The sequence below is a fragment of the Carcharodon carcharias genome, chromosome X, assembly GCF_017639515.1.
Source record: "Carcharodon carcharias isolate sCarCar2 chromosome X, sCarCar2.pri, whole genome shotgun sequence".
In the NCBI taxonomy this organism is placed as follows: domain Eukaryota; kingdom Metazoa; phylum Chordata; class Chondrichthyes; order Lamniformes; family Lamnidae; genus Carcharodon; species Carcharodon carcharias.
The window spans coordinates 20233973-20251989 of record NC_054507.1 but is presented as its reverse complement, the minus strand read 5'-3'; the positions used below and the strand labels follow the sequence as shown (position 1 = coordinate 20251989).

Genomic DNA, 18017 nt, shown 5'->3' with positions numbered 1-18017 from the left:
TCCAGCTTTAGCCTGCTAATGGTTTCTATCCCTGCCAAAAAAAATCATATTCCAGCATAAAATTTATATAATCATAGCAGCAATTAGTCTGTTTGAAGCAAATGTCAGAAGGAATGGACAAACCATGAAATAGCAACATCCTTGCTGATTTGTTCAAGTGTGTAATTTGATTGGCAGCATGGCTTTTAAACTGAACCGTTACTTAACTTGACCAAGCAAGTTTATTTTTTTTTTAAAAAAGGCATTTATCAGCCTATCTTTTTCAAAGATGTGGAAAGAGAGAAACATCTCGCTTAACTACACTGAAATCATGTACCTCTACTATTAGCATCATTTAAGAAACTATTTGGCAATTAAAACATGGTGTATTATTTTGTTCTTTTCTGAAGGCAGGGGGATATGAAAAAGTTAAAACAGTGGCTGAAATAAACGGAAGAAGGTCCTGTGTTTGTGCTACAAATTCACTTAGTTCACCAGGTACATACAAGAGCTCTCAGAAGCTCTGGACTCAAAAATATCTATAGCGAAAAAGTGAATAAACTCCTAACTGGTGACACATGTCACAAAGTTTCAGACGGGGGTGGGAATCTTAGAAAATTGTATTCAACAGGATAAGTCAAAACAAACAAGATTTTTAAAAAAAAGTATTTTACTTGTATTCCATTTAACAGATTGTAAACAAAGATAGACATAGGTTTGCATTGCAACATCAAATCACAACATTTATTTACCAAACAATTGTTTTTTTAATAAAAAAAGACATTTTCACAGGAGTGATGATTTATATATAAAGCCACTTCACTCCAATATTGAGCAACTATAGGAGACCTGGATGCTAGGACTCTGGAATACCAGGCCTCCCAAGTATTTCAGAATCCTTAACTAAAACATCATTAAGGATATGCCCCATGACTGAGAATTTCCATCATGCGCTCAAAAGTCCTAAGGTCAGTTCAAAAAATTTGAACCTTACATTTGGAATGTCAATCTTTGAAAAGAGGGATAGATATTCTGACAGAGGGGCAAAAGCTGATGTTCACTAAGTAAACTCCTTCTCTCACCCCAAAATTCTCCCTTCCTCCTTTAAAAGTATTGACTCATACTGGGGTACAGTTGGATGGGCACCAGCCTGTGTACCTGAAGTAACCCTTCATGCGCAAGCCTAAGCAGCAAGGGCTAGGCTATTAGACTATTAAGGGCAGTAGACCAACTGATCTACATATGGCTTATTAATGATATACAAGGTAGTGCCCATTACCCACTAGGCCATCTGGGGAGTGAAATGAACTACATTTGCACTAAATATGTAACTGATTGATGAACTAACATTGGAAGAAGGTGCTCAGTAATGGTCAGTTTATAGACTGGTCTGGAAAGAAAAAATATGCTCCCCAAATTGTATTCCCATCCATCTTACAGAAATATGACTATGATGCACAAAACCATTTAATAGGCAGTGAGAATACTGAAGATGACAGGTACTGGACATACATTACAACCAGAGGTCAACTTCACTGTCACCAATCCTACTCTATCTCTCAAACAAACTTTTTTAAACTAAAGTGAACAGTTTAAAATGGCAACTTTGAAAAAATTTTCAAATAAAAGTTGCCAATAGAATTTATAGCAGCATGAAAAATTTACCTGCAAGAACTGGGCTATGACAATGCTGCAGAGATGGCAAAGCAGAGTAATTAACAGGGATCTGCTAATGAAAGGAACATCTCGCCTGCTTTGTAAATGAGCACTGTCTAATGAAAAACTACAGCAATGTGGCAGGGGGGGCGGCGGGGGGACTGAGAAAATTCTTGTCCTAGGATGGTTTCCCTCTTGCACACGCTTCACACCTTATATAAAAAAATCACCAGACACAATCCCCATGAGACCAATTAATTACAAAATTCAACTCCTGCAATTTAATTTAAGAGCCATTATAAACAAGTTTAAAATAAGGACAAACTCAGACTAAAAAAAAAAAAATTTTAAAGATAACTTTAGGGCCTTATTATGGTAGTTCAGGACCTTGGGCAGATCACAGGACAAATCTGTTCAGGGTCCCATGACTGAGCTAAATAAAACAGTTCATGGCTTCAAGGGACAATTATCTTATTATACACAAGTCTCATTAGTAAGAGAGTGCAGAGTTTGAACACAAAATTTGCAAGTTGATTCCTTGTTTCATTCAGAGTAGGGCAAGTTTCAGTTGTAAACTAAATTTCTTGACCAAGAACCATCATGATGCCAAAACACTCTCTCTGGGCAGCAGTCTTTGAATTAGGAATCAAATTAAGTTTTAGAAATATTTTCACCATTCTGTAGTTTAAAAAACAGAAGCCAAGGTGAACATTAAGGATTTATTATTGATAGGGATTTTGTCAAGATGCTGATATTGAACATGTATCACACAACCTAAACAGTCTTTCAATCACCAAACTGAGGTGCTGCTCACTGACTAAATCTCCGATTTTAACAAGCATTCTATATTGGCTTCATTCACACATATTGTCACATCTTGAACCAAACAGGCATCATAGAAGATTCAAGGCCCACAGGACATTCATGGACTTGTGTTCAGACTGTACACTTTCATCTTCCTCCTCCTGCCATTCATAATGCAGAGTCAGGAATGCAAACTGCCCATTCAGCTTTTGCAAATCATTTAGATTTCTAAAAACAATAGCCCTCAGCAAGCAGCTGGGATCTAACCAATTCTTTCCATCATTGTCTTTATAGACATTGTTTCACAAATGAAACAAAACTCTGGCACAAAAATCCAATTCAAGCAACACAAGTCCATATCGTTGGTCTGAGTGATATTCTACACAAATTCATGGTGGAGATATGTACTGTAAAGACCTCCAGAGAAATTAGGCAAAGCAACTGCAAGTCATCCCAAACTGTAAACAGTAATTGCCATTATTCTCCATAAAAGATATTTTAAGCAAGCATTACCAGGACAGGACTTCACACAAGATCAACTTTAAGAACTTTAAAAGAGCTGTTAGAATTTAGGAGAGATGGTGGAAAGCCTAAATAATCTTCCTTTATTCTGGTGCTTCTGGGAGGTCGAGAAAATCGCACCCATTCTGCCCAAGAGACTACTGCAAAACTTCTAAAAGGTTTCTGTGCAACTCTAATGAGACCCATTGATACGCTTGGCTTCCATCACTGGTCCTTCACACCATCAATGCCTGTTGTTCTGCAGAAATTACCACTCCTAAACATTTTACACAGCCTAAATTGGATGCTTATATTAAAATAAAAGCTCAAATGGCATCCCAGAACAAACAATATCCTTCAATTATTTACCACCTTTGCTAACTAGCCCAAGATTTTAACTGTATGAATTAATTTAATAATACAGCACTTTTGAAAGAACAACATTTAAGATGGTTTTCTGCTAACTAAAGCTTAAGAAACAGGAAAAGAGTGATCTACAATACTTGGAGGACAAAAGCCCAATGACCAGAATGCAGGGCTGCAATTGAAGAGTTAGTTTGTTAAACATTTTGCAATGAAAGGGTTTTCAACATCCAAATTTTGATGCCATCATGGGGAAGTTAATCAACAGGAGGAATAGAGAGGTGGCAGGAGAGCCAGACAGTCCCCACAGGGAGTCCCCATGTGCATCTTTCTAGTAGCTGGCTGGACCATGGCAGAGGCCATGGTGGAGAGAAATGCATCACTAAAAAAGGTAATCCCTGCCTCTAAAAATTGGTGAATGATAATATGTAATTTATCAATATACATAGGATCCAATGGAAAAACAACCCAGATGCCTAATAATTAGCAATTTTATAATAAACCCACAAACAGATCAATGGCTAAAAAGCATTAACTATCATCTTTCTTTGACATTGGAAGTGGTAATGGTTTGACAGCTCATCTATTTAGAGAGTCTTCGTGGTACAGATATGTCTCTAATCTCATGTGCTGGCAGATAACTCAGTCAGTGCTGTTCAAATCCAGTAGAAAAGAAATAAAACTCAATTCAATCCTTCATTTAATTGAAGTCCTAGCTTTGGGCTGGGCAGGAGGCAACCTGAATGTGTGCAGAGATGCAGTTTGAGCTCCTGACACTCTTGCTCCATTAACAACTAAAAACGTTGAAGAATATATAAAAAAAACGATCACCAAGCAGTGAGGTGATGGGGTTTTGCTTCATTAACATCCTTAACGCCAACATTGCCCACTCCATTTATAAAACACCAGTTTAGTAACATAAAAACATTTGCCAGTAAACAGTGCAGATTAGAACTCCAGTAAATATCGTATTGAAACATGTAACGCAATGAAATCCATCACATCTCTCCTACCTGAATCTCAACTAAAGCTTCACATTTACTAATTAAAAGTGTTCTAACTCCCTTAAATGGGTAAAACTCAGTCAACCACCCAGCTTTTCTCTGCATGGTTAACAGCCTGCGTTTCAGTCACCAGGTACTTTCCACTGCTTCCATTAAATGGTCCCGGAAGGAGCATGGTCTTGGAGGAATATCCTGGAGAACGTTTCCTCCAAATAGTGTCTGTGTCAGACCTAACAGCAAACCTGTTCCGACAGAACAGAGGACACGCATGCACACACACACACACACCTTTCAGCTTTATTCTGAGCTCCCCATCCCCAATTTCCACTGTTACCAGCAGACATGGAAATCCTTCAGAGCCTATCCATTTTGACACCACTACTAAAAAAAACAGTTTAAAACAAAAATGGAAGGAACACCAGTCACAGTAAACGTAAAAAAAACACACTGGCAATACCCAAGGGCAAAAACACTTTAAATAAAACATGCTAAAACCACATTTAGAAAAAAAACCCATATTGCACAGGGTACGTTGTGTAAACATTTAACTGCTTGAAATATCTGCCTCTTTGGATTAATTTCCATCCCATAATATTGTACAGTTGCATAATGAGGTCTCTCTCATTATGGTAATTCCAGCACCGACTGATGTAAACAACGCTTGGGTTTCTCTGTAGTGGAGAAGAGATATTTGATTGGTCAACCCCAAGAGTCTAGGGATTTGCTGAAAAGAACTGCTCGTTCACGAGTTTAAAGGTCACGTTCTATGGACCTGGGTTACGAAGGGCCTTGGAACTTAGAAACCCAACCTATAGCAGCATTCACAGTATAGTTTTAACATAATTCAGTCCCTTGAGTGGCTGGTCCATTTAAATTTCATCAGCCATAACTATCCAGCAATGTTACACGAGTCTCTTGCTGTTTGCTAGACACATCTTGGCAGAGGTGCTGGATCTGGTGACTGGAAGAGGCAGAGGCAGAGGCAGGGGCAGGGGCAGAGGCAGAGGCAGAGGCAATCTGTCCAACCCTGAAAGAAATCATATTGAACAAAGTTAGAATCACAATCAATTTGTTGCAGAAATTTTTACAGGGGGTGAAAATCCTCAAAAAAAAGTCCATTTTGATCTGCAATTACCCTTATTGCAATTTCTATTTTTGAAAATAAATGTTATGACAATATGCTGTACAGAATATTTATTTGTAATTTTATCAACTGGTTGTATATATTTTTTTTTAAAAAATGGACATGGACATGAAGTAGCTGCTAATTTACACCTGTGAAGTCACATTCCATTCCACAGAGATGCAAAACAAAAAAAAGACATGGAGAAGTCACGTGATAGAAACTTTTGTGGATGCTGGAATTGGGATCCAAGCAGAGAACACAGACGACCACAGGAGTCTCCCCCACTCTCCCTCCAGAACATTTCAAAGTTTGCACCCTGCTTTGCTGAGAGAAAAAAAAGTGTCTATATCCCTGCAACAAACAGACTCTACTAAAAAAGCCATTGGATTTTCTACAACAGTGATTGCAGGAGAAAAGGGGATCTGCCAGCCACAATTCCAGACGCAGTGAATCTTTATTGACTTGACTTATTTATCTATCTGCACTTTAACTTGGCTAAGTTTAACATCCGATACTCTGTATAGTTTATTTCTTTTTGCAAGCTTGGGGTTTGTGCGCATTTGTGGGAAGGACGACATATTTGTACATTTTTAACATTAATATTGTTATCTGGGTGGGTTTTAGCCATAAAACTAATTCCTTACATGTTTAACTCAATAAAACCTGGCTGGCTTATTTCTTACAAGACTGCACACAGTCAAGTACACACTGAACAGGCACCACCACATCCTTTGAAATTCAAGCTTCTGCTATAACCAAACGAGTAGGAATAAAAGGAAAACCAGTCTATTCCTCCTCGCCTGGTTGTAACAAAAATCAAAATAATTTTGTATACTCTCCTCTGTGCAAGTGCTCTGTTTGTTTCATCATCCATGTACACTGCAGGACAAGCAAATCCAGATTCCAACCCATAAACTCCCAGCCTACAGGCAAGTGCTACACAATATTAACATTTAGAACAAGGTTTACATCTCACCACTATCTGATAACTGCCATTATCACCAGCCTCATATGAGGAATTGTGCAAAGTTATTTTCAAAACTAAACATTAAGATTTGTAATCCATGAACGAGAGGAAAAGCAAAATCAGATTCTAACAATCAGCTCACATAACCTACCTCCCTGCTCTGAGATAAGTCAGCGTTACAAGAGTTTACAGTCTATTTTAATGTAATCTTATCAAATTTAATTATAAATAACTTAGCACTTTTTTCCAGTCAGAATTCATTGTGATCAAGGAGGCCCCTACTGTGAGCCCAGGCCTCGTCAGGTCTGATTGAAATTTTAATATAATCTTTACATCCAGAAATGGAAGTTAATTATTTTAGAACACAGGATTGAGTCCATAATGCTCACGTTCTTTCCATATTTTGGATTTATTCCAGCTGGTCAGAGAGTTTAGTTATTGTGAAAGGTTGCCCTTGGTCAAATAAATTATTCAAAAAGAAAAAAATGAATGTGAAAAATCAAAGGCACATTTGTCAATTGGGTGACTTAAGTGTCTGCAAAGCACCAGAAGAAAAATTTAAAAATACTTCACAGACAAAGCATTTTGGAGTTTGTCTGGAAAACCATTTCCATTTTATTAGGATATCTGGCATGGACATAATGGGCTGAGTGGCCTCCTTTTTGTGTCATAAGTGTTTGTGTTTCAATCATAGACAAGTGTTGGGGGCAGGCCAGGAGGAGGGAGGGAAAAAAAAAAACACCAGCTGTTCCGTTTAAGAGAATCAGTTATATCCAGATATCTGTATCGACCACTTGCTGGGCAATTTTGGTAAGTCACACAAAGCCAGAGAACACCAACAAAATAGAAAGCCAGCCTCTACCTTACAGAGCAACAGGGTGTATAGTGGCAAGGAGAGCAAGAGGAAATGAAACACTGATCATATCAACATATTTAAAAGAAATAACTTGCATTTATATGCTGCTGTTCACATCCTCAAAACATCCCAAAGCACTTCATAACCAGCCAATGAACTACTCCTGAAGCAGTGACTATTCTGTAGTCAAATACCAATTTGCACTTGGCAAATGAAATGAATGACTAGGTTAGACCCATTACCTTTGTGCATCATTATGGGTTAAATAATGCTCTGGTCATGTTAGGTCTGTGGTCAGCTTTTATCCAGGTGAAAACATTAAGCTGGACGACAGAAATACAGCTCCTCACTGCAAGCTCCTATTCCCCCCAACCCAGGGTCTATCAACTAGCATCCAAAAGCACCAAAAGGTTTTAATATTGCATATTCCAAGAAGCAGCTTGTCACAGTCAGGCTGTTTAATTGAGGATGCATAATAACTTTATACTCCAGATTCATAAGTACCTTACTTAATGACGTGAAAATAAAATGGCGTTTGGCATCAAGAAAGTCTGTCCATTAATTTAGGCATACCACAAACAATGGCAGGTAACTGAACAATTTGAACAATCTGTGCAAATTATCTTGATACACTTATAACTACCATACAATTAAACACATTGTCGTTTGCTTCTGAAGTATAAAAACCCCTCACAATCCAGAAATTGCCTTTCATGAAAGACTGCTAACGTGCCAATATCAACTCCCTTTAATAGGTGGGTACAGATTCCTAATCGTATGGTGCGGGCGAGGCTCTTGGTCCCTCCTTATCTTGACCCTTCCGAACGAGTTGTGGCCCTGACTTTGTGCTTGGGCAGCCATTGCATTCAAATTGTTGACAATGAGAGATTAGAAATGGTTCCCAGGGGACAAAACTTTTCACAGCAACATTTACCCAGAGGAACCAGACTGGGATTGTATTTCAGGACAAACGTCACTAGTTACTGACCACAGATCTAACATGGCCAGAGCATAATTTAACCCTTGTTGATGCATTTTTCAAGGCAAACCGTAAAAAGTGAATTTGGAACCAGTTTCAGGCAAAATGAGTAACGCCAGACTACTGCTACAAAGCTCAACATTTTAACATCAAACATACTGCAATCAAAATCTTCAGTTGGCACAATGGACATAGCCATACCAAATTTTATGCATTAATGTTGATGAGATCGCTTCAGAATCACCAACTGGGGATTGATCAGTGTCAAACCAACAGCAAAATATTTGGAGAAAGGGAATACTATTACACCTTATGCACAATTTGTAGTGGCAAGGAACCCAACTTGGTTCCAATTTGGTTCCAAGTGGCACCAAAAACAGTGAATTTAGGACAGTTTGGAATAAATCAAACCCTATTTTGTTTGTGTTAATTTATGTTGTCATTTCTACCTCCCCCTCCCCAAACATTGTTGTCTTATTTGACTTTGTTTGGATAACTTGCAGTAAATTGGACTGTTTGGAGAAGGCCCAGGAGAGCTGAATGGCGCCAATTCTTGCTGGGATATAGTTCCATGGTGCCTGCAGCCATCTAGTAACTCACCCAAGTGGCCAATCTTCATTTGTCAGCAAAGAATTCCACCGGAATGATTTCCTCCCAGGAGGAAATTTAAAAAAATAGAAACAAAAAAAAAACCTACAATTCAGAAGAGCAGAGGGTCAGGAAAAAGGTGAAGGAAAGAAATATTAGAAACACTGAGCAATAGCTTGATCAAAAGGTGGGTTTCAAGGAGAATCTTAAAAAGGACGGGAAAGGGTTTTGGGAGAGAATTCCAGAGCTTGGAGCGTAGCAGGAAGGGGAGATAGACAAGAGGCTAGTTTCAGAGGAATGGGATTGGGGGAGTGGTAGTGCTAGAGGGGGTTATGTCAAGTAGGATGGCGATTTGTAAACAGCTTGGTTCAACCCTAGTCAAGGAAGGGAATGGGTTGAGGGGGTTTGAGTTTGTGGCAGGAGCTCCCAGGAGGAAATATAAAAAATAGAAACAAAAAACAAACCTCAATTCAGACCAATCCAAGGTAAACAAAGTAACACTGGGCCTTTCAAGAGTCTGAAACTCACTAGAAGTGGTTTCAAGCACGACTCCTGATGATGATATTGCCAGCCACTGAGGCCACCTGTACTTGATAACAAAGCTGTTCTGTGCTCACTGGTCTGTATGTATTCCTCCAGCTAGTGAAGAACTTACAGGGGCCAGAAAAAGTCACAGATTAGGAATTGAACAATTTGTTGCTACCTAATATCCTGGAAACTGTAGAATCTTCCCTGCAATACAAATGGCATGGAGCCGAGGTAAACAGCTTGGAGCAGCTCCAAAACATAAACTTGTCAGAGAATTGTGCTTAAAGCATCCAAACTAACTTCATTCCAGAAGACGTACCATTACTCAGCAAAAGGATGTTTGTTGTGTAATGGACTGATTCACTATATTGGTTTCAGATGTAGCCATAGGACATTAGTTGGTATGCTCAGGTGAAGTCCAGCATCTCTGATCTACATACAAAATATCTACCTGATGCAAGGGTAGGCGTAGACCAGTGAGCACAGTACAGGTTTTAGTGAGACAAGATATCTCAGCTGCAATTAGGGTTTTGTACCCAATTATTGAATGGAGTTCAGCTATCCACAAAACGTTAAAACCTCTAGTTATGTGGAACATCACAAATAACCAGTGCTCTCCCAATAGGATTCTAGTTCAAAAAGGTGTTCGGCCATTTTTGAATACACCTTGGTCTTGTCAAGATGTACCCAATCAGAATGCCTGACACGAGAATGTACCTAATCCCCAGTGTGCGGTTCAATAACTAGAATCACAAAACGTCAGTATAACTACCTTCTTTTGAGGTGCAAGATTTACTGGCGTGTCAGGACACTGCTGCACCTGTACAAGTAGGTACTTACCAAATGCACGGAGAAGCTCTGCTTGCATAGCTCTGGTGAATTTTTTGACCAGGCACATTGCAGTAAGGCCAGCAAAAAAAATGTTGTAGAGAAAGATGATGTAAAAATTCCCCAGCCAGTTAAAACTGCCAAAGTTCCCCAATAGATCAAAGTTTGTGATTCCTAAAAGCAGAAAAAAAATGTTTTAATAATCAAAAGAGGTAAACAATTCCAATACTCGATCTAACATCTGTAGGTTGAATCATAAATGTTGTTTTACTTGACTCAGGTCATTTAATGAGAGGCACCATAGTAGGAAAAGTGAAATGGTTGTTAAAATGGACTTGCTGCATTCAAACCTTCAATAAACATGTGTTCTTAAGAGCACACAAGTGAAAAACAGATGAATACACTGCTTCTGTTGAATTCTTTAAAAAAAAAGCCAGCCATACTGCAGAACACATTTTCACAAATAAAACGTCTCTTCTAATTTTCTCTCCTCTGAAGCTATTAACTTTTGCTAAAGTACAGTAGCATTAACAAGGTGCTCATTCATTTGGAAGCCTGAACCACGTACACGAGTGCAAGGAGCTGAGAGTAGCAGTGGCAGAAAGACAGAGTCAATATTACTGTGTATCTGCAGTATTTTCTTTCCTATTACAGAATCCTTGCAAATAATGCAAAGAGATAAATCCAGAGCAGCCTCAATACATGATTTAACAAGTGTACATACATCAAATAATTGGGTCCAGGATTAGAGCAAAGAGAGAAACAGGGAGACTTGCAAGGTCCTAAGTTCAATCCCTGGTCTGAACTCTAGGTACCCAATTTCTCAGTCATGACTGAAGCAATAGTGCTACAATCAGCTGCAGTGCCCCTGTGCTAGGCGTGGAGACACGATAAAGGCCAAGGTTCCTGCTCCTGATTACTATCCAGCCAATGCATATGTACCACCTTAAATCAAATAGTTGGTCAACAGTCAACACATGCATAAATATTTAATGGCAGAGAGTCTAACATATGCAACTATAATCCAGTGAGGGAACCAATGCCTTCAATAGGAGTGGAAATTATGTAAAAAAAGAGAACAAGGTTACATAAATTCTCCAAAATTCTGCCTGATAAAACGAGGCAGGAAAAAAACTGAATTTTTTGATGCTGGTTTTGAACTGAAAATGGGGCTTTGAACTCCCAATGGCTGTAATGGAGTTTGGTGCCACCTGCAGGCAGTCTTAAGTAACTTAAATCCTAACAGCAATGGTGCTCACAAGATGCCATCAGGGCCAAAGGCTTGTCGTGACTTGCGTAAAGCAAATTTGTTTTTATTGCATTTGCTTCTGGGATCTCTAAATTAGCATTTTGGAGATCACATTCCACAATTTAATCTGTTTTTCTCTGGAAACAGAAAACCAGTGCCTTCCTTGCATTATACAAAGGGACAACTATTCCATATTATCAAATATCATATTAATGTTCTCTGGTTACCAAAGGCAATTTGAAAAGCAGTAGCAAAAGGTCAAATTGTCTTTTTAACAGTGAGCCAATTCACTGATTGCTATTGGTTACTTTCAGAGAAGTCACAAAAATGACTAGTGGGCAATAAATGAGAGACAGGTGCAGTGCACAGTTTAGTGATTTTTCGGAGATCCCAATTTTATTTACAAATTATCCATTTCCATTTTTCCTTCCATTTTCTTCATTAATCTCAAAGACAACAATACTGAAGTAAGGCTCCACAGTATCCCAGCCAAGTCACCACTCATCACAAGCGACCCTCAACAGCAAGCATGAGCAAACCATTTAACCAGAAGGAGCAAACAACTTTAAGTGCAGCATTGAGAGTGCCATGTCAGAGATGCCATCCTAAACTGAGGCCCTGCCTGTGTGTTCAAGTGGTCACAGAGGATCCAATGGAACTATTTGAAGAGAAGCAAAGAGCTCCCTATGTACTTCCAAAAAAAAAACCAGTAATGCAGTGAAGCTCTGCCATCAGGAATGTGATAAAACACTATATAAATTCAAGCTCTTTCCATCTTGTCTTCACCCAATATTTCCCTCATGCACGCACACAAAAACATTCAGCAGGGTACACAGGTTAACAAATTGAGAAGTCTGGTTCAGAATAGGGAGGAGAACAAAATCAACCAGTCGAAGCCAATTAAAACATCCCCAACATTGCCCCAGCCGAGATGTGTAAACTCAGCAGACCTGGAGAGTTTCAAACAGTAGCTAGAGTTGCTGCAGAAATTTACAACTGCTTACCGAGTGTCCGGGAGAATACTGGCAGGGCTGAGCTCAGAACAAGTAGTGACACGCAGTTCCCGATTATCTAGATGAAACAGATCAAAAGATCTTACAAACAAGAAAGATAATGGTATCCTTTAAGTGACCTTGATAACACCATCTCTGGAATACCATGTCCCATTTTGGCTCCCTCAATTAGTGCGGGATATCAAGGCCATATAAAAGGAGATTTACAAGAGGGCCACTAGATTGATAACCAAGTTTAAAAGGCCCCTAATTACCAGGACAGGCTAAGAGAACAAGGACTTCTGAAGCAAGCGGACTTTAAAAATCTCAGTTATATCTCCTTGAAGTAATTTTTTTAAAAAACAAAGCGTATCTTCAAATACACGCTTTTCCCCTTTGGGGAATAGCAGGGAAGTGGTGGAAGGATTCCCAGGCTGATTATCAGCTCATGGAACCGCATTATGAATGCTCCTGCTGCGACCAAGTGCTGGAGAGGTCTTGAACCTGAAGCTTCTGGCCCAGAGGTAGGGATGCTACCCATTGTGCAACAAAACCACCTATCTTAAAAGTAATTAAAGGATTAGACTCAGTCCACATGGATAGGCTACTTAAGCTCAATAGGTTAGGAAGGACCAGTAACTCAAGCATTGGTTACAAAAAGCATAGAAATCAGTTAGATGCTACAAAGTGAATCTTTCTGCAGAGTCAAACTCTCGAATAAATTGACAACACATCAAATGAGTGCAGGCTCACTATAAGCATTGAAAAAAAGGAACTGGTCAAGTTCCTGTGAATGGCTGACATCTCTACATACAAAAGGTAGCAGGATTATTGGGGGTCAGTGTCACAAGTCACTGTTTGATCACCTCCAGGATTTGGAGAGGATTGCTGCAGAGTTTCTTTTCCTAAATTGATCAAATGTTTTGTCTTAAATTGTAAAATTTGCCTTTTCTGGGACAGTGACACTGGCAGTCAGCGGGGATAGGTGTTGGGATGGGGTGTGTGTGCGTAAGCTACAGTACATTGGGACAGGGCCAGTGGTATTTTGTAACCATATGATATTTAACTGACTACTTGATGGCTGTATGGAATATTACTCATTGCATAACAGAAACTGAACTGGACCAGCCATACAAATACTGTAGCTACAAGAGGTCAGAGACTGGGAATCGTGCGGTGAGTAACTCACCTCCTGACTCCCTAAAGCTTGTCCACCATCTACAAGGCACAAGTCAGGAGTGTGATGGAATATTCTCCCCACTTGCCTGGATGCGTGCAGCTCCATCAACACTCAAGAAGCTTGACACCATCCAGGACAAAGCAGCCCGTTTGACTGACACCCCATCCACCACCTTCAACATTCACTCCCTCCACTACCAAGAGCAGCAGTATGTACCACCTACAAGATGCACTGCAGCAACTCATCAAGACTCACTGCCATCTTCAAGGGCAATGAGGCTTGGACAATAAATGCTGGCCTAGCCAGCAACACCCACTTCTCGTGAATGAATAAAATAATATCTATGAGAACAAGGTGACACTGCTACCCATGGTTGCTGAGACATTGAGCAACACAACTTAGCTGATGATGGCCAGGTTATAATTCTATACAGTCCCTAGTGTGGATCTTCTCTGTAGATTTAAAAATCATAACATTGACATGCCATTCAAGAACTAGAGAGGATTAGATGGGAGATTTGGAAAGGTAAAACAGCCAGAGGTCTTCTCTTGCCTAAAGTATTGTTATGTGGTTACCGAAATTTGTAATAGTATACACAAGAAAACAATGTGGCATTTTATAATACAAAACAGGTCTAACCATTATAATCCTAAAGAGGAAATTATTTTCAACAGACAGGTTTCCAACCCTACCTTAGTCATGGTGGTGTCCTGCTTCCTGGGGGCAAGTTTGATAAAAAGTGGAGAACTGTAAAACCCAACAACTGATGACACCATTAAGTAACTGCATTGAAGTTAAGGTGCAATAAAATACTCAACATGTCAGATAAGAACTAGTCCTAGAGCATCAAAAACTACTGAGCCATCTTATGGCCGAGAAGTTAAACTGAGTTTGCCCTCTAAGGCAGGTCTAAGAGCCCACAACCGCTATCGGAATAAGGGCAGGGGGCAGTTCTCCCCAATGTCGTGGCCAATATTTATCCCTCAACGAGCATCTCAAAAACAGATATTGACCATTAGCCCAAAATTGTTTGTGGGAATCTTCTTTGTGCAAATAGTCTATCCATTTCCTAAATTACAGCAGTAACTGCAATTCAAAAAGTACTCCAGAGGAGAGGAGCACTTCCTTTATCAGCACTAGGCCATGCACTCCGTGACCAAGCCTTGTGCCAGACAACCAGGGAGGAAACAAGAAGCCCTGGAGAGGCTGATGCCACCAAGGCCTTTCTAACTGCTGAAGATCCCAGGGGAAGAATTTGGGGAGGGGTAGTGGTGACAGTGGTTGAGGGGGTGCAGTTTACAACTTTTTGATCCATGGGAGTCCTAGGGCAGAGCCTTGCACCAACCTTCTTTGGTCACCAATACTGGGGAGGCCAGACAGATGAACAGCAAAGGAAGATGGTTTCTAGCACAAGAGATGATTGCGATTGTTGAGAGCTAATCACCTTAGCCCCCAGTGCAGGAGTTCCGCAGGGTAGTATCCTAAGCCTGACCATCTTCAGCTGCTTTAATGACCTTCCTTCCATCATAAGGTCAGAAGCGGGGATGTTTACACAATGTTCAGCACCATTCGCGACTCCTCAGACACTGAAGGAGTCCATCTCCAATGCAGCAAGACCTGGACAAGTGGCTGTTAACATTTTCACCACACAGGTGCCAGGCAATGACCACAAGATAATCCAACCATCTCCCCATGACATTCAATAGCATTATCATCGCTGAATCCCCCACTATCATCCTGGGGGCTACCATTGACCAGAACCTGAACTGGACCAGCCATATAAATACTGTGGCTACAAGTGAGGTCAGAGGCTGGGAATTCTGCAGAGAGTAACTCACCTCCTGACTCTCCAAAGCCTGTCCACCATATACAAGACTCAAGGCAGGAGTTTGACGTGCCTGGATGAGTGCAGCTCCAACAACGCTCAAGAAGCTCGACACCATCCAGGACAAAGCAGCCCACTCGATTGGCACCCCATCCACCACCTTCAGTACTGGAGAAAGTGGGGGCTGTACCATTAGGGCAGTCTATGCCTGAACCGTGCTGGGACCAGTTTTCTAATGAGCCGCATAACTAGGGAAATAGAGGGAGCTTTAAACTAAACAAGGGTGGGGAGGGGTGACGGACCAAGCTTTGGTCGCTGTAGCAAATCAAGGGGTAGAGTCAAAGCAGGAGAGCAAAATAGTAACATGGGAAATGAGGGTCAGAGGATGGTAGGAAGTGACAGACAGAAAAAAACCCAAGAGTACACCAATAGTCAAGACTAGATGTTACAAAGATAACAAAAAAAAAAAAAAGGCTCTGTATTTGAATGTACAGAGCATTCATTAAGTAAACGAATCGATAGAACACATTGAAGTAAATAAGTATGATCTCTTGGCCATTACAGAGACGTGGCTGCAGGATGACAAGGATTGGGTCCTGAATATTGAGTAGGTAGCTAGGTAAAGGTGGAGGGGTAGCACTGGTGCAATAATTGGAGATGACCTTGATTCAGGAGATCAGGATGTAGATTTGGTTTGGGTAGAGGTGAGGAATAGTAGGGGAAAGAAGTCACTAGTGGAAGTGCTCTACAGGCCCCCCCAACAGTAACCACAATATAAGACAAAGTATACAAGGAGAAATATTGGGTACTTGTGATAAAGGGACAGCAATAATCATGGGTGATTTTAATCTACGTATAGACTGGAAAAATCAGATTATTTGAGGAGTTCATAGAATGCTTTCGCGATAGTTTCTGGAACCAACCAGAGAGCAGGTTATATTAGACTTGAAAAAAACAAAAAAACTGCGGATGCTGGAAATCCAAAACAAAAACAGAATTACCTGGAAAAACTCAGCAGGTCTGGCAGCATCGGCGGAGAAGAAAAGAGTTGACGTTTCGAGTCCTCATGACCCTTCGACAGAACTGTCGAAGGGTCATGAGGACTCGAAACGTCAACTCTTTTCTTCTCCGCCGATGCTGCCAGACCTGCTGAGTTTTTCCAGGTAATTCTGTTTTTGTTTTATATTAGACTTGGTTTTGTGTAATGTGACAAGATTAATTAATGACCTCAGAGTAAAGACACCCCTACGTAGCAGTGACCACAATATGATTGAATTTTACATCCAGTTTGCAAGGGAGAAAGCTGGGTCTAAGACTAGTATTTTAAACTTAAGGGTAACCATATGAGCATGAAAGCTGAGCTAGCTGAAGTGAACTGGGATACTAGGCTAGGGGATAGATCAATAGAGAAGCAGTGACAGAGATTTATGGGGATATTTCAAAATACTCAGCATAAGTACATTCCTACTATATACAAAAATTCTAAGGGGAGGACCCCCCATCTGTGGTTAACTAAAGTTGTTAAGGAAAGCATCCTTAAGGAAAAAGCATATAACTGCGCAAAGATGAGTGACGGGTCAGATGATTGGTCAGAATAGAAAGAATGGCAGAGAATGAGTAAAAGGCAAGTCAGGAGAGAAAAAAGGGTTGAGAGGAAGCTAGCTAGAAATGTAAAAACAGAAAGCAAGAGTTTCTACAGGTATTTAAACAGGAAAAAAGTAAAGTGAGTGTTGGTCCTCTAGAGAGTGACAATGGGGAGTTAATAGTAGATAATAAGGAAATGGCAGATGAAATTAACAAATATTTTGCTTCTGTCTTCACTACAGAGGATACAAAAGCATTCCAGTAATTGTTGTAAATCAGGAGGTGGAAAGGAGAGGGGAACTTGGTAAAATTACAATCACTAGGGAAGCAGTACTGAGCAAACTGATGGAACTGCGGGCTGACAAGTCTCCAGGTCCTGATAGACTTCATCCCAGGATCTTAAAAGAGGTGGCTGATGAGGTAGATGCATTGGTGTTTAATTTTCCAAAATCTACTAGATTCTGGAAAGGTTCCATCAGGCTGGAAAGTAGCAAATATAACCCCTCTATTCAAGAAGGGAGGGAGGCAGAAAACAGGAAACTATAGGCCAGTTAGCTTGACGTCTGTTGTGGGGAAGGTGTCAGAATTGATCATTAAGGAGGTTATAGCTGGGCACTTGAGAAGCTCAAGGTAATCAGGAAGAGTCAGCATGGCTTTGTGAAAGGGAAATCATGTTTAAGCTAATGGAGTTCTTTGAAGGAGTAACCTGCGCAGCGGATAAAGGGAGCCTGTGGACGTGCTGTACTTGGATTTCCAGAAGGCATTTGATAAAGTACCACACCAAAGGTTGTCATGGAAAGGAAAAGCTCATGATGGAGGGAGTAACACATTAGCATGGATAGAAGATTGGCTGGCTGGCAGAAAGCAGAGAGTATGCATAAATGAATCTTTCTGATTGGCAGGATGTGATGAGTGGAATCCCACAGGGGTCTGTGCTGGGTCCTCGACTGTTTACAATTTATATCAATGACTTATGAGGGGAGTGAAAGCATGGTAGCTAAATTTGCA

At 40.3% G+C, this 18017-nt stretch overlaps 1 protein-coding gene across 1 annotated transcript in view; it reads right to left on the bottom strand.

Moving 5' to 3' along the window:
* Positions 1–637: 637 nt before the first annotated feature.
* The window catches only part of lmbr1l (limb development membrane protein 1-like), a 63628-nt gene continuing 46248 nt past the window's right edge, over positions 638–18017 (bottom strand). Inside the window, exons 14-17 of the mRNA XM_041180342.1 lie at positions 14293–14383; positions 12433–12499; positions 10192–10353; positions 638–5334 (exon numbers count right to left, since the gene is read on the bottom strand). Of these exons, the coding sequence (XP_041036276.1) occupies positions 5210–5334; positions 10192–10353; positions 12433–12499; positions 14293–14383 (445 nt within the window). The 3' untranslated portion in view covers positions 638–5209. The remainder of the gene's footprint in view (positions 5335–10191; positions 10354–12432; positions 12500–14292; positions 14384–18017) is intronic.